The sequence below is a fragment of the Eurytemora carolleeae genome, unplaced genomic scaffold (assembly GCF_000591075.1).
Source record: "Eurytemora carolleeae unplaced genomic scaffold, Eaff_2.0 scaffold204, whole genome shotgun sequence".
NCBI lineage: Eukaryota > Metazoa > Arthropoda > Copepoda > Calanoida > Temoridae > Eurytemora > Eurytemora carolleeae.
Genome location: NW_019396099.1, coordinates 311,072 through 338,254, shown reverse-complemented (window position 1 = coordinate 338,254; position 27,183 = coordinate 311,072). Strand labels below are relative to the sequence as shown.

The 27,183-nt window shown below is 31.2% G+C and overlaps 1 protein-coding gene across 1 annotated transcript in view; it reads left to right on the top strand.

The window, feature by feature from the left end:
* LOC111694913 (protein turtle homolog A) overlaps positions 1 to 25,577 on the top strand; it is a 42,494-nt gene extending 16,917 nt beyond the window's left edge. The window contains exons 9-28 of the mRNA XM_023463969.1: positions 353 to 416; positions 2,128 to 2,205; positions 3,121 to 3,176; positions 4,387 to 4,461; positions 4,910 to 4,997; positions 5,512 to 5,583; positions 7,407 to 7,512; positions 9,041 to 9,120; positions 11,904 to 11,990; positions 13,533 to 13,645; positions 14,347 to 14,403; positions 15,281 to 15,336; positions 15,627 to 15,713; positions 15,767 to 15,898; positions 16,951 to 17,078; positions 20,531 to 20,617; positions 21,451 to 21,548; positions 23,451 to 23,557; positions 24,389 to 24,464; positions 25,443 to 25,577. Coding sequence (XP_023319737.1) covers positions 353 to 416; positions 2,128 to 2,205; positions 3,121 to 3,176; positions 4,387 to 4,461; positions 4,910 to 4,997; positions 5,512 to 5,583; positions 7,407 to 7,512; positions 9,041 to 9,120; positions 11,904 to 11,990; positions 13,533 to 13,645; positions 14,347 to 14,403; positions 15,281 to 15,336; positions 15,627 to 15,713; positions 15,767 to 15,898; positions 16,951 to 17,078; positions 20,531 to 20,617; positions 21,451 to 21,548; positions 23,451 to 23,557; positions 24,389 to 24,464; positions 25,443 to 25,493 — 1,698 coding nt within the window. The 3' untranslated portion in view covers positions 25,494 to 25,577. The remainder of the gene's footprint in view (positions 1 to 352; positions 417 to 2,127; positions 2,206 to 3,120; positions 3,177 to 4,386; positions 4,462 to 4,909; positions 4,998 to 5,511; positions 5,584 to 7,406; positions 7,513 to 9,040; positions 9,121 to 11,903; positions 11,991 to 13,532; positions 13,646 to 14,346; positions 14,404 to 15,280; positions 15,337 to 15,626; positions 15,714 to 15,766; positions 15,899 to 16,950; positions 17,079 to 20,530; positions 20,618 to 21,450; positions 21,549 to 23,450; positions 23,558 to 24,388; positions 24,465 to 25,442) is intronic.
* Positions 25,578 to 27,183: the final 1,606 nt, after the last annotated feature.

Genomic DNA, 27,183 nt, shown 5'->3' with positions numbered 1-27,183 from the left:
ACTCAGAAGAGAGACGATAGAGATCTTGTTAACTCAGAAGATAGATGATAGGGATCTTGTTAACTCAGAAGAGAAACGATAGAGATCTTGTTAACTCAGAAGAGAGACGATAAAGATCTTGTTAACTCAGAAGAGAGACGATAGAGATCTTCAGATTTCCTGAATTTGTTGAATTTAATTCTGTTTGTTGTTCAGGTTTCCTGGATTTGTTGAACATAATTCTGTTTGTTGTTCAGGTTTCCTGGATTTGTTGAACATAATTCTGCTTGTTGTTCAGGTTTCCTGGATTTGTTGAACATAATTCTGTTTCTTGTTCAGGTTTCATGGATTTCTTGAACATAATTCTGTTTAGAATGTTGAAGAGGGGAATCGTTCTGTCTCCACGGTTTACTTTACTGCTGCTATAAAGGACGAAGGAATGAAATGCATATATACATTTATCTATCTATCTATATATATTTCTAAATATATCCACAAATACAGAATATGCATGCAGAAATTAAATATATTTAAACATTATTAAAGTAACGCTAAAACTTAATTTAATTTATGAAATTATTCTTACCGAGTCAGGATAAGCAAAAGTATTTTAATGACTGGGTTATTACATTTATGCAAGATTTATATATATAAATATATTTAATATTTTTTTCTGTCTTTAAATAAAACTATCTATAGAGGTCGTTGCGTTATCTCAGAACCACTTTTATAATCAGAAATTTGCTCATAAAAATTCTTACTAAGCTCCTTTCACTATCTTTAACAATGAAATGCAATTAGCTTTATTAATTTTACAAAATTTTAAACAATGATTTTCTCAGAAAAATTTAATTCATTAGATGTGAATTCTATGATTTGGTCCCGGCCCGCGCTCCGGGTTCTCTTTAAGATGTTCAAACACTCATTTTAGTGTTATATACTTTACTTTGGTTAGCGCCGTATCTTGCAGTTAGATACTTTACTAAGGTTTAGATCTTATCTTAGTGTTAGATACTTTAATAAGGTTTAGATCTTATCTTAGTATTATATACTTTACTAAGGTTTGGATCTTATCTTAGTGTTAGATACTGTACTAAGGTTTAGATCTTATTTTAGTGTTAGATACTTTAATAAGGTTTAGATCTTATCTTATGTTAGATACTTTAATAAGGTTTAGATCTTATCTTAGTGTTATATACTTTACTAAGGTTTATAATCTTATCTTAGTGTTAGATACTTTACTAAGGTTTATATTCTTATCTTAGTGTTATATACTTTACTAAGGTTTATATCTTATCTTAGTGTTAGATACTTTACTAAGGTTTAGATCTTATTTTAGTGTTATATACTTTAATAAGGTTTAGATCTTATCTTAGTGTTATATACTTTACTAAAGTTTAGATCTTATCTTAGTGTTATATACTTTAATAAGGTTTAGATCTTATCTTAGTGTTATATACTTTACTATAGTTTAGATTCTTATCTTAGTGTTAAATACTTTACCAAGGTTTATAATCTTATCTTAGTGTTAGATACTTTACTAAGGTTTATATTCTTATCTTAGTGTTAAATACTGTACTAAGGTTTGTAATCTTATCTTAGTGTTAGATACTTTAATAAGTTTTAGATTCTTATCTTAGTGTTAAATACTTTACTAAGGTTTAGATCTTATCTTAGTATTATATACTTTACTAAGGTTCAGATTCTTATCTTAGTGTTAGATACTTTACTAAGGTTTAGAATCTTATCTTAGTGTTTTATACTTTACTAAGGATTAGAATCTTATTTTAGTGTTAGATACTTTACTAAGGTTTAGATTCTTATCTTAGTGTTAGATACTTTACTAAGGTTCAGATTCTTATCTTAGTGTTAGATACTTTACTAAGGTTTAGAATCTTATCTTTTTCTGATTACTCGTTTCAATTTCTTTTATTATAATTCTTTCATAGATGCAATTAAATTTATTGGTGTAAACCTTTGATGTTTCAGATGTAGACTTTTTAATTTATCAGAATTCCTTCGGAGAATGAAATATCAAAGGTCTTGGGCAACAGGTTGCAAAAACATAATGACTTTAAATCTTTGTATGAGAAGAGTAACCAATTCTTGCATTTTAAACTTTTACCCTAATATTCCATTCCTTGGCAGGAAAATATCTAACATGCCGCGCAGATCATCCAGCTCTCAAGAATAAACTAGAAGTCATGAAAATCATCAAACTTAAATGTAAGTTTTTATTTCAATAAAATTTTACCGATATTTTGAAACTATTACAACATGATTTACATCTTCAAAATTATCGTTATGTTCTTTGTTTGACGTTGAAATATGATGTAAGCATTCATAGTGAGATTATTTGATAAACGTTTAAATATTTATAGTGGATTTCTTTTTACTGTTTCTGGGAGGAGTATAAACTCCAAGAAACAGCAGGATATTTATAGTGGATTTCTTTTTACTGTTTCCGGGAGGAGTATAAACTCCAAGAAACAGCAGGATATTTATACTGGATTTCTTGTGTTTATATAATAATGTTGTCTCCCCTCTAGTTGGTGTTGGTCTGTGAAGGAATATTATGATAAATGTCAAGGAAGATATCAACCTTGTAACTACACACACCCTTACATAACTAACATACAACACACATACATCGTTCTACTTTATATAGAACATTCCAGCCCATTTATTTATTTATTCATGCTTTCATTCATTCATCCTTTCATTCACCTTTTATTCATTCATTTTTTTCAATGTACCAACTTATTAAGTTATACGAATTTATAATTTATTAAATACTTACTACTAACATTTAATAGCTTACACACTTACTAACTATTTAGCTTTCTAATTTACTAGCCTACTAACTCACTAATTCTCTAATTTACTAACAAACTAATTTACTAACAAACTTACTAACTAACTAGCCTACTAACTTACTAACTTATTAAATTATTAGCCTACTAACTTAATAACTTACTAACTTACTAACTTACTAGTCTACTAATTTACCCTTCTTACAAATTTCTTGACTTATTTACTTCTTACTGACGTTAAATGTTTTGCATCTTCCAATATTAAAAACTAAAATTTTGCTGTGTATATATGAAGTAAATATATATATTATGTATAATTTTGTTTCAGATAAACCTAAATTATTTCTACGCCTGGGTAGGAAAATAGAAGAGCAAAGCATAAAGGTAAACTTTAATTCTTTATTTTTAACTTTCTGTGCTCGAAGTTTTCACACTGACAACTTAGTCAAATCTGTACGCAGCAGACGAAAATTTTAGAGAAAACTGGTTTTTTTTAAACTCAACTTTAGAAAAGACAAAATCCTGAATTTTTTCTTCCCTAGCAGAGAATTGTTCTATTTTAACAATTTCTTGTTGATATTTTTTCGTTTTTTGTACATTTTGAAATTTTTCTTTCGGCTTTTCTCCAAGTTGTGTTTCAGGAGATGTTTTTAAAGAGTTTGTATTTAAGGAGTTTGTATATTAGAAATTTGTATTAAAGTAGTTTGTATTTTAGGAGTTTGTATTAAAGGAGTTCGTATTCAAGAAGATGATTTTTAAGGAGTTTGCATTTTAGGATTTTGTATTTAAGGAGTTTGTATTTAAGGAGTTTGTAATTAAGGAGTTTGCATTCAAGGAGTTTGTATTTTAGGAGTTTGTAATTAAGGAGTTTGTATTCAAGGAGTTTGTATTCAAGGAATTTGTATTTTAGGAGTTTTTATTCAAGAAGTTTTTTTCAAGGAGTTTATATTTTAGGAGTTTTTATTTAAGAAGATAGTTTTTAAATGAGTTTGTATTTTAAGGAGTTTGTATTTAAGAAGATTGTTTTTCAGGAGTTTGTTTTTAATAAGTTTGTATTTTAAGGAGCTTTTATTTAAGAAGATGGTTTTTAAGGAGTCTATTTTCAATGAGTTTGCCATGATGAAAGTTAATTTTTTAATTTAGAACTTGAAACAAAAAAATAACACCGAAAAGAAAACCTAGTTTTTTGTTTTGCAAAGAATTTCTGAAAGCAGAAATTGAAATGATTTATTGTTCCTGGAAATTGGTGTCAATTCCTAATATTGTGCAAAAATATTTTTTCTCTTTAAGTTGAGGATTCCTTACAATTCTCCAAAACTCGAATAATAAACCATTCAACTGAAACGAGAAAAACTTCTTATTTACAGAGTTTTGATATCATCATATTCAAAGAAACAAAATGATTTTTTTGTTTACAATTTTAAAACTATAATTAATGATTTACTAGATCTTCTATGATCATTTTAAAACTGAAAGGAACTGATAACTCGCCACAAACTATAATATTTTAGTGCCTATATTCTTGCAACCTGATGGCGTAATCATATTTCAAACATTAATTTAGGAAAATTCATATTCATTATTCACTATACAGGAAGGGGATGATGTTTATATGAGCTGCTCTGTTACTGCAAATCCACCAATCTCACACATTGTTTGGACGCATAATGTAAGTGAAATCCGCGGAAATAAAAATGTCGTCTTTTCATATTTCCGGAGATGTTTACTTAAGTGTTCACTATTTAATAAATTCAAAACTATTTTAATATTTTTATGGAAAAGTTTGAGGCCCAGCGAGATTTTGCTTTGAAGATAATTGAGAACAAACAAGAAAATTGTATTCTGCAACAAGCGTAAACATTTCTATTTACCAACCCTTTGTAAATATATTTCTAAAAAGATGTTTTGCTTGTCTAATATTATAAAATTTTAGAGAGTAATTAAACTTAACACAATTTTCAATACAAGCCGTCAGTGATATTGAATTTTAGAATGAAATATGCAGAAAATACCTTGGCCAATAGTTTAAATAATTCTTGAGAAAAACCATTAATTAATTTTATCCCATTTTAATTTCTTTTCTCAATAATTATATTTTAATTATATTTTATATTTAGGGTAAAGTTGTGAATGGCCTGGAGGGTTCAGGATATAAAATTAATAAAGAAAATCTCATCATCAGAAATATTAGTTCAGATTATATAGGTAGGCATTTATTGCTTTAACATTTCAAAGATAAACATTTTATAGAAAAGGACATTTTATAGACGTGACAATTATAGATAGAAAATTTCATGAAAAGACATTCCATAGAAAATATTTCATGGACATTTCATTGATAGGACATTTCATAGTATGGTATAAAAGAATTGATTCTTTGCCACAAGCTTTGAATTTTAAATTCCTATATCTTTGCAACCCAGTGTCGTAGACCTTAGATATTTCAAACTAAGAATTCTGTCAGATCAAATAATTTAAATTTGAAATATCAAAAGTTTACAACATCAGGTTGCACAGGTATAGGGGTTATAAAATTTGAATTTATGGCAAAGACGCAACTCCTTTAGGGAGTTAGTTTTTTTTAAGGTAGTTGGGACTACTTTTTAAGGTAGTTGGGACTACTTTTTAAGGTAGTTAGGACTACTTTTTAAGTTGGATGTAGGTATAAAAAGAGCACGCAGTCCCTTTTTTGTAATTTTTAAATAACATTTTTACATAGGAAAGTACAGTTGTGAGGGAACTAACTCCGAAGGAACAGGGATGAGTAATGTTGTATTTCTTTCCATAGCATGTAAGTACAATTTATATCCTTAACATGTAAGTACAATTTATATCCTTAACATGTAAGTACAGTTTATATCCTTAACATGTAAGTACAGTTTATACCCTCAACATGTAAGTACAGTTTATATCCTTAACATGTAAATACAATTTATGTCCATATGGATGTATGTACAGTTTACATTCATAGCATGTAAGTACAAATTATATCCGTAGCATGTAAGCACAATTTATATCCTCAACATGTAAGTACAGTTTATATCCGTAGCATGTAAGTATAGTTTATATTCTTAACATGTAAGTACAATTTACATCCATAGAATGTAAGGATAGTTTATATCCTTATAAAATCTAAGTACAATTTATATCCGTAGCATGTAAGGACAATTGATATTCATAGCATGTATGTACAATTTAAAACCGTAGTATATAAGTAATATTTATTTGCTTAACATTCAAGTACAATTAATTTTCATCATTCAACCCCACCTGATGTGGAATTAACTGAAACGTTCTGTATTCCATTTCCCTTTTCAAAATTTGACCATTGAAAGATTGTTCGGTTCGATATTTACAAAGCTAAATAGGCTAAAATTCTAAATTCCAAAGTTAAAGTAGTTAAATGACGCTATTGATTATAAATACATCTTGTTCAAAAGTTTCCTCAGGAAGGCTTGGCTTTGGGTTATTGTGAGCCCTATATACTTAGTAATGCAACAATAGATACAATTTTGAGAAAGTGCATTTTCTCCTTGAAAATAATAAAAAGTTTAGTAAATCCTGATTCAGATTTTCCAAGGTTTTTTACGAGCTTTAGATTTTTTAAATTATTTTTTTCTTGAAAACAACAAAATTTCAAAACATTTATTACTTATTTTATGAAAAAATCACGGTGGAGGAATATACTAGATAATTCTTAAATTCTTAGAAACTTTATTTCAAGTTCTGCATCATACAGGAACTGATATAGACTTTTTTACTTACAGTTTTTAAAACAATTTGAAACTTTTTTAGTATTATTCAATTTATTACTTAATTTACTTTATTAAAGTTTTTTCATGAAACTAGTTTGAATATATTTTGGGATTCCTTTAAAAAATCAAAACATGCATTGCATAAATTTTTTTCCCCTCCGTCATGGTATATAGCTTCAAATTACTTTGTTGTGTAAAGAAAACTGTAAATAGAAATGATGAGCTAAGTTTTGTCCTAAAATGTCTCTAAACCCCTTAAATCTTCTTAATATGGATTAAATCCGTCGAAATTTTGTCAAATAATGTTACATCGTCTACACCAAGGTACTAATGCAAGGAAAGTTAATTTCGGTCGCGTATACTCTGTGTACATATTGAAACCTGTTCTCTGTGGGCGGAATTTGAAAACAAAAATAGATACATCAGTGTTCGTCTAGTATCCGAGGAGGATAAAAACATTTAATTTTGATAATTTTGAAAATTCACATAATAGTTTCATAAGACCAGAATATTTCATAGGTTATTTTTGTGAAAATGGATTCCATGTCAGGCTTCGACATCCGTCTTGTGTTTATTTTTCCGCCCAAAGACAGTACACAGCAGTACAAAAATGCGTACACCTCTGAAATAACTTTCCTTGTATTAGTACCTTGGTCTACACAGTGTAGACAGAGAGAAAAACAATTGATGACGCTAAAATACGAGACAGCATTTTCCGGCTGCTTAAATTTGTTTTCTAAAATTTAGAATTCTAAATTAGATTTTACCCTGACATAAAGTTTAAAATTAAATGTTTTCTTCGTAAATCTTGAAAATTCAAAATCATTTATTAATTTTATATATATTTGTTAAAATTTAGATTTACCGCGATGTCGAGCTGAGGTTGAATATAGAAGAGTGAGCCGGGGGGAATCAATAAAACTACAGTGTCCGGTAGATGCCGTCCCACCCTCCGTAGATTACAGGTAATACCGTCCCACCCTCCGTAGATTACAAGTAAATGCCATCCAACCCTCCGTAGATTACAGGTAAATGCCATCCCACCCTCCGTAGATTACAAGTAAATGCCGTCCCACTCTCCGTGGACTGCAGGTAGATGCCGTCCCACCCTTCGCACGTTTTAGGTAGATGCCGTCCCACCCCCCGTTTATAACAGGTAGATGCTGTACTGAGTGTTCCCATCCTCCGAAGATCAAAGGTAGATGCCCCCACCCTCCGTAGATTACCGGTAGATGCTGACCTAGCTCCATTAGAAAACATGTAGCAGATTTTCTTGTTTTCTCCGCTAAAAATTAATATTTTCTAATCGAGGTTTTCCAAAAAAGTGTCTGGCGGATTTTAGGCAGCAATAATAAGGAACATAATTTACAAAAAGCACACATTTTAAGCTGGGAAAACGACGATATCTTCCCTATTGCTGGTCAAATAAAGATTTGAATCATACTTGCAATTATTTTAAATTAAGGGATATATGAAATTACCCTTCTAGTCCCATAATGTGAGTACAATGTGTACTAGTAATGTTCCATTTCTGTTCACATTTTAATAAGAAAATATTTTATAAGAAATTATTGCAAAATATGTTAAATATGTCAGATGATAAAAGTTTAAATGTACTCTTTTAATATTTGATTTTCTATCAAGCTCCTTTCAGAACTTAGTAACTTTATTTACTTCTTTTATTTGTCGAAATCAAACAAACATTTGGTCCAACAATGAAAGGAAATTGTAAACTTTTTTTCCTGAAACACATTACAATCCTAGAAAAGAAGATTGTTGAAAGAAACTTTCAAATCATGAAGAAAAATTAAACAATGAGAAGCAGGACGGAGATTGTGTTAGGGTTAGAAGAGTATCAGGACGGATAATTTTTATCAGAGTTAGAGGAATAGCAGGACGGATATTGTATCAGGGTTAAAAGAGTATCAGGACGGATAATTTGTATCAGGGTTAGAGGAATAGCAGGACGGACATTGTATCATGGTTAGAAGAGTAACAGGATGGATATTGTATCAGGGTTACATGAGTAGCAGAACGGAGATTGTATCAGGGTTACAGAAGTAACAGGACGGATATTGTATCAGGTTTATAGGAGTAGCAGGACGGAAATTGTAGCTGGGTTACATGAGTAGCAGAACGGAGATTGTATCAGGGTTACAGGAGTAGTAAGACGGAAATTGTATCAGGGTTACAGGAGCAGTAGGACGGAGATTGTTTCAAGGTTACAGGAGTAGTAGGACGAAGATTGTTTCAGGGTTAGAAAAGTAGTAGGACGGATATTGTATCAGGGTTACAGGAATAGCAGAGGACGGAGATTGTATCTGGGCTAGAGGAGTAGCAGAGGACGAAGATTGTATCCTGGTTAGAGGAATGGCAGGACGGATTTGGTAACAGGATTAGAGGAGTAGCAGAGGAAGGAGATTGCAGCAGGAGTAGCAGAAATCAGGGTATCCGGTTACTCTGTCTAGGAATTATATATTTTATCTCTTTAAGGTGGGAGTTTAATTCTAGCAATACAATCCGTCCTCTTCATCCAGACAGCTCAGGAATTGCAGTCTATACTCCGTTTACAGGTTTTTATCTATATAATAACGCGCTTCGTTCATTTATAAATATGATGTATATAAAAATCCTGAAGATTACATAGCATAAAACATAATGTTGAGACAATAACAATTAAAATCATAAGTTTCAGACGAGATCTCTAATGATTTAAACCTTGCCAACGCCAGATATTTCAAAAAACGCGATTAGGAATTTTAAGAATTTAAAACAATTCAAAAGAACGATAATTTTCTTAAGTGAAAAATCTTTAATTTAGGAATGGGTCATGAAAATAACATTTTGTCGTCTAATGGTTTAATATTGCGTAAAACTATAAAGAATATTCGAAAAACTCTCTGCTGCTAACTTCAGCAAAGCAAAGTTTATCAAGAAATATATACATAAATCTTAACCAGATTTCTTTTTATTGAACTTTCTTTCCAAGGTGTATAATAATTCTAATCCCAGAACTCTGAATGATCTGAAGACAATCCCCGCCCTATACTTCTTGAGTGCTCAGGCCCTAGATAAACCTTAGAATTCTTTCTATGGCAGCAAAAAGGGGCCATTTTGTCAAATGATTTAAAAAAATAAACCTTATTGTAATCAAAATTTATATGTTTGTAAATGTATTTACAATTGTTATTGCTAAATGTATTTATTTTAGCCAGCAATATATATTTGAATGATCTAATAAGAATTATTAATGGTTCCAAGTTAACAGAAAGATTTTATGATATTATATATAGCTGACAGAAAAATAGCTGAAAAAATGTTGCTTTCATGACCATATTCAAAGTTAAAACCATAAAACCCTAATTACGGTTTTTGGGGCCACCCTATATGACTCCCGGAAACTATTTTAATTCTTTGTGTAAAACCAAATTTATAACTTATTAAAACCAATGACAGTTGTGACTGCAGTATAGACAGGGTGGACCACTAAACATGATAGTTAACATACGAGTTAAAGGTCGTCTTTGTTTTTTGATAGTGATAGTTTGTATCAAAGAAAGGGTTTCACAACGGATACACTGCACATTTTGGAAACTTGAGAAGTTATTTATTATTTTTGAAACCCATTTTTTCATTAAAAAGCCTTCATTAATAAAAACGATCTCTCTTTTAGTTGTCATGTTTAGTGGGACACCCTGTATTACAAATTGTTAAGCGCGCCTGCGGGAAACCATTTTTTCTGTTTTTCAACAATCCCTTTATATATTCCCCCTCTTTTAGACATTAATTCATATATTTCCATTTTGTTGTTATTGCTTCGTCGTAAAATTAATTATACCGGGGTTATTTCAAAATATAGTTTTCAACTTTTATTTCTTTGAAGCAGGATTATGCAAATTGGAATTTAACCTCCATTGGAGTTCAGTTTGAAATCTAATAGGTTTATATTGTATAGCTTATCATAAATAACATATACATAACACATAAATAAAATAATAGGTTTATATTCTATAGCTTATCATAAATAACATATACATAACACATAAATAAAGTAATAGGTCTATATATTTTATAGCTTATCATAAATAACATATACATAACACATAAATAAAATAATAGGTGTATTTTCTATAGCTTATCATAAAAAACATAAACATAACACATAAATAAACTAATAGGTTTATATTCTATAGCTTATCATAAATAACATATACATAACACATAAATAAACTAATAGGTTTATATTCTATAGCTTATCATAAATAACATATACATAGCACATAAATAAACTAATAGGTTTATATTCTATACCTTATCATAAATAACATATACATAACACTTAATAAAGTAATAGGTTTATATTCTATTATAGCTTATCATAAATACCATATACATAACACATAAATAAACTAATAGGTTTATATTGTATAGCTTATCATAAATAACATATACATAACACATAAATAAACTAGTTCTCACCTTTTTTAAGAATTCCACTAAATTTCATCAATAAAACTTTCGGATTTTCTTGAACACTTTTGTAGTAAAGATTCTTCATTATGAAAACGGAAAAAAAAAACTTTCAAGTACATCACCTTAATTTTATTGGAAAAATTATCTCCCATAAAAACCTGATAAAAACCAATATTTAGATTTTGAAAAAGTTCCAAATGCCAAAATTTAAATTTTTGATAAAACCCAATAAAACCCAATGGTCTCAATCAAAAAACACGCTCTTTGGATGAATTAAGACGATTTGATTTGTCTATCTTCCATCGCGTTTAGTTATACTCTCCGTATTTTAATTATAACAAGGCAGCATTTATCCTGAAAATATCTTGAGATTATATTTTGGAAGGAAAATAAAAATGAAAATGCAAATTTAATGTAAATGAAACAAGGAATGAAAATAGGAAAATATAATTTCTAATTTTCTAGATGATTTAAACCAGTTGGTGGTTCGGGGCAAAGTAATTTGTAAACTGGAAATATTTAAACTTTATTCATATCAACAATTCTTATAACTAGGGTTACTTCTCACAAATTCAAACAATACAATTACAAATTTACTCCTTTACAAAATGGAAACTTGCTGAAATTAAAACTAAGAAATCCTCATATATTTGTAACTTGATATTTAGTGTAAACCTTAGATATTTCCAACTTTGACTCTTTTATCTGAAAAAAATCATAATTTTAAATATGCCATGTCTACAACATCAGGTAGCAAAGAAATAAGATTTCTAAAATACGAATTCGTGGCGAGTTTTCAGTTTATTTCAAAACCGAAATCAGAATCCAATGAATGTAGAAAATACATGATGGTCTCTTAATTCTGTTAAAATTGATTTTTCAGATATGGATTTCGGAACTATACTTTGCTGGGGGATCAATCAACTAGGCCAGCAAATACAGCCTTGTCTTTTCAACATTTACCCAACAGGTAGATTAACATCTACCAATTAGATAGATTAACATCTACCAATTAGATAGATTAACATCTACCCATCAGATAGATTAACATCTACCCATCAGATAGATTAACATCTACCCATCAGGTAGATTAACATCTACTCCTTAGTATACACAGTTTAAATTTACACCTAATCAACAGATAGATTTACATCTACCTAATGGAAGATTGATATCTACCAATCAAGTAGATTAATCTACCTATTATAGATAGATTAACATCTACCTATTAGATAGATTAAAATCTACCCATTCAATAAATTAACATCTACCCATCAGATAGATTAACATCTACCCATCAGATAGATTAACATCTACCCATCAGTTAACATCTACTCCTTAGTATACACAGTTTAAATTTACACCTAATCAACAGATAGATTTACATCTACCTAATGGAAGATTGATATCTACCAATCAAGTAGATTAATCTACCTATTATAGATAGATTAACATCTACCTATTAGATAGATTAACATCTACCCATCAGGTAGATTAACATCTACTCATCAGGTAGATTAACATCTACCCATCAGATAGATTAACATCTACTCATCAGGTAGATTAGATTGACTTACATCTACCCATCAGGTAGATTAACATCTACCCATCAGGTAGATTAATATCTACTCACCAGTTAGATTAGGTAGATTAACATCTACCCATCAGGTAGATTAATATCTACCCATCAGGTAGATTAACATCTACTCATCAGGTAGATTAACATCTACTCATCACGTAGATCAACATCTACCCATCAGGTAGATTAACATCTACTCATCAGGTAGATCAGGTAGATTAACATCTACCCCTCAGGTAGATTAACATCTACCCATCAGGTAGATTAACATCTACCCATCAGATAGATTAGGTAGATTAACATCTACCCATCAGGTAGATTAACATCTACCCATCAGATAGATTAACATCTACTCATCAGGTAGATNAAACATCTACACATCTGATAGATTAAAATTTACCCATCAGGTAGATAAACATCTACACATCTGCTAGATTAAAATTTACCCAACAGGTAGATAAACATCTACACATATGATAGATTAAAATTTACCCATCAGGTAGATTAACATCTACACATCTGATAGATTAAAATTTACCCATCAGATATATTTTGAAAAATGGTCTCTTTGAGACATTTTCTCCTAAGTTTATTCTGTAAAAATCCCTCAATGAGAAAAGCTTCCCGAATAATATTTTGTGAGATATTGTTCTGTATTCTGTTTCCATTCCTTCCTTTGGGATAAGAAACAGAAAACTTTTTTAATATATAAGTTGCACCATCGGCAGATGCAATAAATATATTTGTTGCAAAGACTTTTTGAAAGCAAAGAGTTGACATTTTCTTGAAAATATAATTTTATTATATTGTCAACATTTCGGAAAGTTTTATCACAATCTTTAAGCAAATATTATTTTCGTGCATTTTATTGTTTTTATACAACCATGTATATCCTGGTACACAGAATATTTAGAATTGAAAATATTTGTTTAGGGAAACCAGAACCAGTTTTCAACTGTACTCTGTACAACGTGACGTCAACTAGTGTACGTGTCAGCTGTTTGTCCGGAGCTGACAATGGGGCTCCTCAACAGTTTGCATTGCAGGTCTAATTCGGTCTATTTTTTAGTTTACTGTGGTTCACCTTTTCTCTTATACATCTCAGAATGATGATGATTCTAAAATTGAAAAAATAAAAGTTCTTTATTCCCTGTGATAAAACCATAGCGCCATGTTTCTGCTTTTGATTTTAACATTTTAATTCAATCAAAGTTTTCTGAGATTATTGGTAATTTCGTTCACAATTATGCTTTTAACACTGCATAATCTTCAGATAAATAACTTCCACTTCTCCACTGTGACCGGACCCTAGATGGCTGACCAACGAAAAAAAATTATATTATGAGCTAGATTAATTACTACACAGGCTTTTTATGTAATCTGTGTGGACCTACACATATTCTCTAAATAATAAAGCTCATCGCTCATATATATATATTTATTTATTTTATATTAGCTATAGCTGCCCAAACGGCTAAAGGTTGACATTTTTTGAGGGAACCCTAGAGTACCCCATGGCTAACATAGGCCCAAAAAATTGAATTTGTTTTTTCAAAATTATAATTTTTTTTCAAGCGTTTCTAAAATTCCACGGGCAACGCCGGACACTTCAGTTAGTTTAAGATAAAGCTATAAAGAAAAAGAAAACAAATACTCGGTTGTTACCAGAATATTTAATTTTTTAATAAATACATTTATAGTGCACTTAAAATAAAAGATGATATTGTAATATGAACCTTTGTATCAGGTTTATCCGAACCATCTGGAGGAACCTCAACTTCAACCTTCAAAACTAATAAACAAGGTTGGTTTACAGGACTCATCATTAAAGAGAAAATCGCCAGAAAAATGTAGTAAATTAAGCTAGTTTTTTTGCATTTTACATTGATAAAATATTGTTCTTTAGAACAATCATGCCACTGTTTTCTGGTTCCTTATGTATGTTTAGAGAATAATCATAATAGAAATATACTGAAATGTCTGGCCATCAGTTTGTTTTCTTTAGTTTCCCCAAAAATGCAAATTGTGGTATAAAAAGAAGAATACCAATCTATCCTCCCATCCTTTTATTCTTCTACCTTTCTATTCTGCTATCCTTCTCCCCTACTTTACCCTTCTATATTATTATCCTACTATCCTACTATCCTTCTATCCTCCTATTCTGATCCCATCCTTTTATTCTTCTACCTTTCTATTCTGCTATCCTTCTCCTCTATTATCTCTACAATATTATTATCCTACTATCCTAATCCTACTATCCTAATATCCTCCTATATTCCTATCCTTATCCCATCCTTCTATCCTTCTACCTTTCTATTGTGATCCTTCTTTCCTACTATCCTACAATATTATTATCATTCTATCCTTCTATCCTACTATCCAACTATTCTTCTATCCTTCTATCCTACTATCCTACTATCCTAATATCCTACTATCCTTCTATCCTTCTATCCTACTATCCTACTATTCTTCTATCCTTCTATTTCCTACTATCCTTCTATCCTACTATCCTTCTATCCTATTATCCTACTATCCTACTATCCTACTATCCTACTATCCTACTATCCTTCTATCCTACTCATATATTTTGAAATTCTTTCCATTTAATTTATTCTTTCGTCTCCGGGGTCTGTTGAATTGTCAAGTTTGCTCTGCTTCTACTAAATTTGACATTTGTTCAGGAATCACCAAATTTTCTCGTCAAAAGTTTAACTTCAGGCACTGGCTTTAGCTTCAGGTAGAGTAGAGTTTAATTCTAGTTTACATTCATATAAACAATTTGTAGAATTCTTCCAACTTTTAACAAAGTTTATTTTACACTAAAAGGCTTGGCTTCTGTTTCTATGTATTTTCTTTACTAAAGACAAACTATTTTAATTTCGAGAGAATAATTGATTAAGCATTCAAACTTACAATCGTTTAAATCGTTTAAGGAATAAACATTGTTATGTATATGTTTTACAATCAGAGCGTCTAGCTTTGATTAAGACTTTTATAAAGTATATTTTTTAATCTTGCTTGTTTTAGGATCAATGCTTTCAATGATAACGGTGAAAGTGATATCGTGGAACTGAAAGTTTTTACACTTAGCGTAGAGAACCAAAAACATGTCAGGTACGTAAATATCAAATTTAAAAATGAAAATTTATAAAACATTTTTATTTTAGTGAAGTACGGGAGGGTCCTATCCCTGTTGAGATGACGTCATTGGTCTGGGTTTTTCTCGGCATTCTTTCCTTCCTAGTTCTACTTTTAGCCGTGGCAGGAGTCATTTTTAGGGTGTCCACTGTATATACAAGGTAAATAGCAATCAACTAGGAACAGCTGACTCGAATGAATAAAATCTGCGAAAATGTTTATCCTAAAATAAGGAACTTTCCTCGAAATTTTAAGCTACCTGTTATTTAAATAGTGGAATGTCCGATGCTCATCAGTTTCCTTTAACTTTATCTGCTCAATAATATGGAAGAAATTGTCGTGTTTCTAGCGTGTAGAGTCTTTAAATCTGACAATTTCTTTAATCAAAAATAATTATTTTTCTTAGAGAAAATATCTCATATATTCTTGACAGAACAAAGGTTTTTTGAATACCGTCGATACATGCCACTCTATAAACGAAGAATTGAACATGCCACTCTATAAACGGAGAATCACTTGAAGTAACGCCTAAAGTCGCTTTAAAGCTTATGCTTTCCTTGAAACTCTTGTGACAGTTGACTGTCCGGAGAAAAGAAATATTGTTGTTTAACAGCAGGATCCTTTTATCCCTTTCCTCCATCTTATTCTCCAACAGTTCACAGGATTAAGAACAAGTCATTGATGCTCAAGGGAAACAAATTATTGAGCAGGGAGACGCACAAAACCGTCCTAGCATATGTTCAATAATTTGTCTACGAAGAACCTATGTAGTTTTAAAAATAATTTCAAAATCATTTCTTTTTAGGCCAATGTATTTTTCGTCTTTATATCCTTTTTGGCTCATCATGTCCGCAAAAGTGCTAGATGTTTTTTTCAGGGAAAGCTTTGAAGAATAATTTTTTTATAGGTCATAAACCGGCCACCTAATCGTCACTAATGACAAAATGTCCCTTTTCATGTAATCTGAGGCCGAATTTAAAGATTTTGAGCGGCGGCTCAAATATGGTTGGTTCAACTTAAAAAGTTTTTCAAGATTTAAGCCGACGCTCAATTGAAACCGGTTTTTGGGTGATTGCAGACGCGGCTTAAACTCATTAAATTCGGACACTGTAATAAGTATATTAGATTAACAATTTAATCTAAAAACAGTATAAATATTTATGAATTGTTTCAAAAAATAATGATTTGATGTTTAATTATTGTGCACGTGCAGGATGAAGAGACAGAATGTAAAGAAACCGTGTGTATCTGCTAGAGAGAATGCCACGAGTAGAACAGAGAGAAAAGAAGATCTCAACCTAATGATTATACAGAATAATCCAGATATTATCCCGGATAAAGGTAGAATCCTACTATCCATCATGTGTCCCTTGAAGGAAGGGGTGCAGAGCCGCCAAGCCTCGAAAAACCGTGTCCGTGCCTCTTTCTAGGTCTCCAATACTCCGCATTTTGATCTCCACTTTTATTGTATTCATTTTTTATTTACCTTTTTATGGTTTAACCAACCAAAAATCAAAATATATCTCTTCAAAGTTGAATCCTAAACAGTTTAAGAATCTTTTAATCCACAAAGTTCAAACATTAATTCGTTCAATTGATCTTAACTTGTTTTCTTGTGAAAAGTTTACACAAAGCATACGATAAAAGCACAATTTCAAGTATTTCACAAAAACTATTTTGTTTTGTAAATTGGTGCTAGTAAAATTTGATTCTTACAAGATACACCTGTACAATAATATAAAATTTCTGCAAAAAGTCATCATGTTGAGACTATTTTTTTTGGTTGTAAAGGCCAAATATCTTTTATTAGAGACCAAAATTCGGGGCATGGAGACAGAATGGCGGAGGTTTGAAAAGATAACGAGAGGCGCGGAGACGGTTTCACGGGACTTAGAGGGCATTCTGTGTATCAGGAGGCTCCGGAGGTCATTTCGCGGGGCTCATGGAGGCCCTGCATTCCCTCCCTCGTCCCCCCTGGAGATTAATCAGGACTGCAGTGTATACTCGTTAATACCAATACATGTCACCAGGATGTGTTTTGTCATATCCCCATAATATACTTACTGGACTATAATTATTTCTATGTTCATTAGATTTATTTCCGATTAACTACACGCATCAAAAAATAAGGAAAAATTTGCTGCAGAATATAATTTTTATATATAAAGGAACACACTCAAATTTTCTAATCCCTATAACTTTGCATCCTAATATACCTTTGATATTTCAAACTTAGATTATTTGATCTAACAGAATATAAAGTTTGAAATATCTAATCCGTTTATCTTTACAACCTGATGCCGTAGTCTACGACACCAAGTTGAAGGGATTAGAAAACTTGAATTTGTGGCAACGACTCAATTCTTTTATCTTCCTTCCCTGTTAAACAAGGCTGAGAAAGGTTAACACGTTTTGAATGTTTGATTTTGTGTAAAGTAGCGTCTTCTCCTTCTAGATTCCTAGTTTTTAAAACCAGAAATGGAAAAGGAGTTGTATGACATATGTTTCGTGTAAAAAGTGTATAAAAGTATAGGATTTCATAACAAGAAACTGACGGCAACATTTTATTGACCAACCATTTGTAGAGTACCACCTACGACATACCAGTTTAAAAGTTACATAATTCGAGCCGGTGCAAGGATGCCCGCCTAGTAAGTTTAACCAGTAAGAAGTAGACCCAACGCGATTTATGCAACGGAATAAGGCGGGCTGAACTATAAACACTCAATTTTCAGTTAGAAAAAAAGGATATGTCAATTATTAGCCAAAGGCTTCAAAAGTACCGTTGTATATCGGACATGAAGGCCAAATTGAAATTATGTGTACAGATAGAAAGAGGGATCATATTGTAACCAGCACGGGCTCAGTAGCTCGGAGTGGGGATAGTTCCATTGATGTAACCTCTTTAGTTCTGATTCGGACCCAGAACTAAGCTCGGATTGCAAGTAGTTCTGTCTTTGAGCATAGAGGCTCATTAGTTCATTATATAGGTCGGATGAGACGTAGGTCGGTTGCCACGACTGCCGCAATTTCTAAAACTGAAGCAAGATTTGTCCGTTGGAAATAAAAAAAACCGACCCAGAATACGTTCCGGCTGCTTGACAAATCCAAGCCAATCTCAAGCGTTTTATTTAAAGATCCAGGTCAACACTCTCTTCACGCGATGGAGTGAGAGGATTTTGCCTGAATAAGCCGTATGGATCAGTAGTCTCGACGAAATAATTAATTTTATAAAAGATAAATCCATCTGCCATCCGAGGCGGAGTAGACTGATCAGTGCCTTGATTCTTCAATAATCTTATCATTAACAGTTTGTTTATTCTATTTTAACCAGTACGTTTTTTGTACGATGATTGTTTTTTTTTTCCTTACAGTTCAGGTCTCAAAATATGATAAAGTTTTATCCTTTACAATATTAAGAATATAGTTGTGACCATGCTTGAGGTTTCGTGATTGTAAAAATATTTTCTCCAAAGAGGTATTTAGATTTTCTGGTTGGGTTTGGTATATAGTGATTTAGTAGGACTAGGGTTAGATTTATGTTGACGGTTACGCTACTATTCACTTCAATACTAGTAAATAACTAGACTTGGAGCAAACTTTACAACAGGATATTTGTATCTCTTGTCTTACACACTCTACTAAGATTCTTTCTTAACAGCTTGAACTAAGATTCTCTCCAAACAGCTTAAACTAAGATTCTATAAACAGCTTATAATAAGATTCTTCCTTGACAGCTTAAATTAAGAATCTTTCTTGACAGCTTAAATTAAGAATCTTTCTTGACAGCTCAAACTAAGATGGTCTTTCAACAGTTTAAACTAAGATTCTTTCTTGATAGCTTATACTAATATCTTTCCTTACAAGCTTAAACAAAGATTTTTCCTTGGCTGCTTAAGCTAAATTATTGCCTTGACAGCTGAAACTAAGATTTTCCCTTGACAGCTTAAACTAAGATTTTTTCTTACAATAAGACGCTTCCTTTGATTATCCCTTTAGAGTTCACACTAAGATTCTCCCTGTAGAGTTCACACTAAGATTCTACCTTTAGAGTTCACACTAAGATTCTTCCTTTAGAGTTCACACTAAGATTCTCTTTTTAGGGTTCACACTAAGATTCTCCCTGTAGAGTTCACACTGAGATTCTCCCTTTAGAGTTCACACTAAGATTCTACCTTTAGAGTTCACACTAAGATTCTCCCTTTAGAGTTCACACTAAGATTCTCTTTTTAGGGTTCACACTAAGATTCTCCCTGTAGAGTTCACACTGAGATTTTCCCTTTAGAGTTCACACTAAGATTCTCTCTGTGACACTAAGATTGATGATGGTTTGAGAAAAGTTGAATATTCAGTGTGTAATCAATTATACAGATTACACAGTGTAGAATTTAAACTGCAATGGACCCGGACCTGGGGATTAATTGTATGAAACCATTTCATTCTCTTCTTTTACTATAAAGGGATTTATTATCTATTTGAAAAGGCAAATAATACCTCCAATTCTTCGATCAATTTAGGAACATCATCTAAGCCAGTCGTATCACTTAATCATGTTCTTGAGGTTAAAAATGATAGATTATATCCGTTAAAATAACAAACGTGTTTCTCCGAAAATTGGAGTTTTCTGCAAATTTTGTAAACGTTATAAAGAATTTCTGTTCATTTTGATTTTTCTTGATTCATTGAAATGTTTAAAGGCCCCTCGACATTATAATGATCTTCGCTGTAAGATTGCTTGTTATCTCCCGTTTTTATTTTTTTTATATGTTTGAAATATCATGATGTACTTTTAGACCGGAATTCTGATGAGAGACGGAAACCTCGGAGAAACTCGTATAATACTGAACGAACTTCTCAAGTGGAAGTGAGGACCAGGAATGGTAAAGATTTTCTCTCAACAATTTAATTAAATTTTTCCAGATAGAAGTTCTTTTAACTCTTTTTCTCCAGATTAGAAGATTTGTTAAAGCTTTCCTTGTTTAGGACAGGGCCCGCAGTACAGGCTTAATACAGGCTTTATTTCCTTTTAGTACATAGCTTAGAATAAAAGTAAAGGAATTGATTACTCGAAAAACTTTAATTTTATAATCCCTTTATCTTAACTTGATGATATTAACTGTGGATCTTTGACCACTGGTTGCACAGCTATAATAATTACAGGAGAGCAGCAAGTATATGTTATCTCTATGTACTGTACAGGAGAGCAGAGAGTATGTGTTTCTATGCACCGTACAGAAGAGCAGAAATTAAGTATGTGTTAACTTTATGTTCTGTACAGGAGAGCTGAAATTAAGTATTAATTCTATGTACTGTACAGGAGAGTAGCGACTATGTTTGAACTCTATGAACTGTAGAAGAGCAGCAAGTATATGTTTTAACTCTATTTACTGTACAGGAGAGCAGAGAGTATGTTTGAACTCTATGTACTGTACAGGAGAGTAGCGAGTATGTTTGAACACTAGGAATTGTACAGAAGAGCAGCAAGTATTTGATTTAACTCTTTGTACTGTGCAGGAGAGCAGCAAGTATATATGTTAACTCTAAGTATTGTACAGGAGAGCAGAGAGTATGATTGAACTCTATGTACTGCAAAGATGAGCAGCAAGTATATGTTTTAACTCTATGTACTGTACAGGAGAGCAGAGAGTATGTTTGAACTCTATGTACTGTACAGGAGAGCAGAGAGTATGTTTGAACTCTATGTACTGTACAGGAGAGCAGAGAGTATGTTTGAACTCTATGTACTGTACGTTACCAAAGAAGAGTACTGTGGATAGATCTAGTTACAGGATAATCAAATCATCAGCCAAGGTAGAAATATTTTATCATTTTTTCGTATTTTTCATTTTGTTGATTTGTTTATATCCAATAAACACCAAAACTATCCCGATTAGGTTCAAATTTATTGGAGAAAGGGAATATTTTTAAGTCCACAGATATAACAGAAAAATCTGCGAAATGTTCTAGATTTATGAAGTACGAAGATAATAATGGTGTGGCATAGAAATACATTTTAAAAGTTAAATTATTAGCTGAATATACAGTCATATATGTATAATTATAATAAAAAGAATAATAATGGTGTGGCATAGAAATAAATATTTAAAAGTTAGATTATTAGCTGAATATACAGTCATACATGTATAATTATAATAAAAAGAATAATAATGGTGTGGCATAGAAATAAATATTTAAAAGTTAGATTATTAGCTGAATATACAGTCATACATGTATAATTATAATAAAAAGAATAATAATGGTGTGGCATAGAAATACATATTTAAAAGTTAGATTATTAGCTGAATATACATTCATACATGTATAATTATAATAAAAAGAATAATAATGACAATAATAATTATGATTATGATAATATTTTATACATTTGTTTTACTCTGTATGTACTTATGTACTTTAACTTATATACTTATATATACTTGAATACTGATTATAATTATGCAATTTTTGTACAATTGTAAGTTAGTAAGCAAAAAAATAAGATTTAATTATTTTCCCAAGTCCTTTTAAATTTAAATCTAAAACGTATACAGAGGCAATTTTGTGATTTGGGTTAAAATAAGTTTTTTTGAAATAAACTTGGCTTATACAACATTCTACTTTATAAAACTTTGATGTTCGGTTTATCCTTAGATCCGGAGAATTGATTATATCTAGATGTAAGACCTGCATATCTATATTGTATTTGTATATAAATGTACACTGTAAACATCGTAAAACAGAATTAGAAACTGTTTGCATAGATGAATATATAAACCAGTGTTATAAATTACCCCCAAACCAATGTTATTGACGTTTTTATCCCGAAATTTACTTACAGATTTACAGGTTCCTGTATGTATACAGCAGAAGTACAAAAATAATAGATTGTTCTTGACCAAGATAAACATGCTAACCTGCTTTTGACCCAATATGATACCAGTTCATCACAATTTTACTACACAATGTATACCCCTATATGTAAAATAATTCTATGTTTTCTCCTAGGTGTACAATGTACAATGTACAATGTACATTGAACAATGTACACCCCTATATATAGAATAATTCTATGTTTTCTCCTGGGTGTACAATTTACAATGTACAATGTACATTGTACAATGTATACCCCTATATATAGAATAATTCTATGTTTTCTCCTGGGTGTACAATGTACAATGTACAATGTATACCCCTATATATAGAATAATTCTATGTTTTCTCCTGGGTGTACGGATCTAATTAAAGTTGCATCCTATAGAACTGCAGGTCCTGCATACAACAGTATTGTGCATATAACAACAGGAATAATTTGTAAATCTGATTTTCTGTATAATAATTACATCAGCAGATAAACATACATTGTACATACTCACTTCAATAACCAGACTCAGTATAGAAATATATCTTGCTGCCAATGATTATGAAGCCAGACATTATAATATAAATTGGATTTTTGTTTTATAATCGTTAATTTTGTTAATCTAACAACTTTATCAACATTCACTCTTCAATGTACATTATAGTAGATCATAGTAATACTATATTCCGTTGAATGGTGTTATGATTGTTATGATTACTTAGTATTTGCCTGTTCAAAAGATTTGTTGTTTCTTGTATTCCAGATGTCTCCGTCAGAGCTTCCAATGGTGTTATGATTGTTATGATTACTTAGTATTTGCCTGTTCAAAAGATTTGTTGTTTCTTGTATTCCAGATGTCTCCGTCAGAGCTTCCAATGCTGTTTCAGCAGAATTCACTTTCAATCCGTGAGGAGTCCTCAGCTGAAGATTTAACACAGCAGGGACGGGAAGCTAATCTCAGGTCAGAACTCCCCCCCCCCAAAAAAAAAAGTCGGAAAAATTTACAAAACCAAAAAAACCGCCAATTTTTATTTTTCGAAATAGATTTATAATTACAAATATATGTTTATATGTTGCACAAGAAAGTTTACTGCGGTATTTTCGGGGTTAATATAGAAAAGAGAAAATGTTAAACAAAATATCTTCTTTTGATCTCTTATTACAATTCTGGAGAGGGAGGTATAGTTTGAGTTCAACTATATCAATAATAGAGAGATGATCCGTAATAAAGGAACTAATGTTCTTTTTATGGAAATTTACAAGTCGTTATGAATATAGAAGTGGGGGGTGTTTTACGGTGCATATTTTACTGTTTCTGCTTGTTAGTTTAATGGGACTGTTCACATAGTTGGGAAATGTCATTAATTAAAGAGAGGATTATGCGTCATTGATATGTATCCACCAAAAAACGAAAATAGTGATTTCACATGTGTTTACTATTTTGAAAAGAATTTTCGAAGCATAATGATTGAAATTACAGAAAAAAATCTGGAAATTACTGTGGCCAAAATCATTTTTTGAGTAGATTCAATGCACTTGTTTAGCAATTTGCACTTCTTACATTGTCCAAATATTTGAATAATCCGTTGCAAGAGATTTTTTTAATAGAAAAAAAGAGGTATTGAAAACTAAGACAAGCATTAATTGGTTATTTTTTTTTAACACTTTTCAGATAATCTAATTTACTTATCAGACTAAGGACTAATTGAGAACACCTTTCATAACAGTTCGCTGCTCTGGTATTCCTGCTTTTCCCAAAAAAATTGCGCTCTGATTTTTTTTTTTGATTTAGGGATGAGTCTGGTCCTGCCCCCGCCCCTCCTGAGTTTGCGGATACGCCTCCCAACTCCTCCTCGTCACTCCTACAGGTTAATTTTATTCACTGGGAATTACACTTTCTTATAGGCTTATATTTAGCTTGCCTGTACGGTTCTGTATTTGTTTGTATCCAATAAACTTTACGTAGCATAACTAATCGGGGCCACATGCTCCACATGTACATGGAACCTCACAAAAAAAAGGCACTTCCAAAGATTTAGATTACTTAAAATTCAAAGAATCCACAAAACAAGTAAAACCTCCAGAATCTTAAAATCTCATGGTGCAATGAAAAATGTTAAATAAAAAGAATAGAGACAGAAAGCATCCTAAAACCCTAATTTTTGATAAATAAAAGCGACGTGAATTTTTATTAAGAAATATTGAATGATAGAAAAAAGTCTAAAAATAATTAGACGTTTTTTAGAATTCTAATTTTGTAGATCATTTTGAATTTTAAAGAATTTCCTGAACAAAAGATGGATTTGTCGAGTTTAAAGATTATACGGGTACTGTCTTTAAAATAAACTTAAGTTATAGTGCAAACTATTTGAATTCTTCAGAATAGATAAAAAAGTTTTGAACAACAGCAAATTAAATTCTTCACCTTTCAATTTTGTGCAACACAATGTTCTGACAACGTACGTAGTGTTTTTACCCCTGGAGTTAAGAGTGTGAGAGAACGGTTTGATTGAGTGGGTCTGAAAGAGCTATAACTTAGATCTATAGGGATGAATATACTTGATATATGGTCTCTATAAATTTGATTCAGTGATTTTCATGATGGGGGAGATTTCAAATTTATAGCTGCATTTCTATGAAGGCACTGAGTTCTTGCCTTATGCTCAGATTTTTTAATTTCTACATATTTGCACCCTGATGTGCAATTCTGTTACATAAAATAGTATAAGTTTGAAATAATAAATGTGTTCACCACCAAGTCGAAAAGATATACGGATTATACAATTTGAGTTTGTTGCAAGAACTCAGTTATATTAAATATTTATAAAAAAAAAACTATTTTTTAGATAATTGGTGAAGAGGGTATGGTGTATGATCTCAATACAACAAGGTTCTAATTCAGGAAGAAAACAAGAAAACACTTTGTTTAACCCTATTCCCGCTGGGGGGGGGGGGTCAATTTGACCCCCCCCTGTAGTTTTTTTTACATAACTCAAAAAGTATTGGTCTGAGGCTGTTGAAATTTTCTGACTTTTCTTACATACCCAAAGCCCTCCCTTTAGGCCTAAAACCGGGCTTTAATACTAACTGCCTGAGTCCTCAGGCACACTGCCTGAATGACTGCTTTTGACTGTAGCAAACTAAATCTTTGTTTTGACCCACTTTCACTTGTCAGATTTTGATAAAATTTAGCTTTTTGGAAAGCCTATGACATAAGGAAACGGATTGCACAAGTTTTGCGAAAAAAAAATTGCAAATTTTTTGCAAACAACCTGTCTAAGGAAATTTGCACATTTTTAGTTTTTCTTGATTAAAAATCAGGTTATTTAAAATTTTGCAAAAATTATTGCATATTTGAAATGGCATGGTCAAGGGCTTTTCAAAAATGTATAATTTGTCATTTTTTGGACAAATTTTTTTTTGCAAACATTTTTACTATAGAACTGGATTTTGCGATAAAAAATTCAATTTTCGCAAATTTGCAAATTTTTTTTGCAGATTCTAAAAGTAGAGCACAAGAGCTTTCTAATGATGTATCATTTGTCATATTTGGACATAAAACATGGGATTTAGAGGGGGGGGTCAAATTGACCCCCCCCCAGCGTATCCTGGTTTTCAAGTACCCCAGCGGGGATAGGGTTAAAAGGAACTGTGTACTTAATTTATGTGACCCTTCAGTTCAAAAGTGCAGCTTTGTTAAACACTTTAAACTTGTCGTCTGCTTCTACAAACAAGCAAGAAAATTCAAGATTATAAAAACTATAATTCTGCGACGAAATGTCTGAAAGCCTTTAATGGATATTGTTATCAATAGCTTGATGACAGTATTTGATTGCATATTGAAGGGTCAGTACAAATTATGTCGACAGTCCCTTTAAATCTGTTCCTAGTTGTTAGTTGCTGGTTGTAACGTTTTGTACTCAGGATCATAATATGCTTGCTTTAACATTTAAACTACGAGATAGTGTATTTCTTATACAAAATCTGAATGGCGTAGAGACTAGAGAGTGGCTAAACATCATTTTTTTTATGAAATAGCAAAAAAATCGCTTTCTGTTTGTTTTATCCAAAGGATCTCTGTTATTTGAGAAGAATGTTTAATCTCGTTATTTTGAACAAATCTGCCAAAACATCGTGTGAACAATAAAAGATTTCTGATCACCGATATATTTCGCTTGCACTTAAAGACTGCTTTAGATTTACAATATATACTTCGAGCATAAGAACAAAATGAATTATTAAAATAAAGGGTATTTACTTGGATACATTTCTTTAAAGCTTTTCTAAATTTTATGAAGTTAAATAAGTCATTTTTATTTTATGATTTTATCCTCTCTTTTTGCGGGAAATTCTTTTATGAAACTTCCATCAGTTTGGTGCTTTCAGTAAATATTGGTTTGTGTACAACTAAATCTAGATGAGATAACACGATACAGTTTAAACCTTTCCAGGGCAGCCATTTTTTTTAACAGTTAGTCTTTTTAAAACTTTGGTTTTCAAAACAGTCGTATTTATAATGATGAGAAATGTTTACCTGGTCAGAAAAAAAGGAATTTAAGATCTGGATATTTGATAAAATCGAGCGTT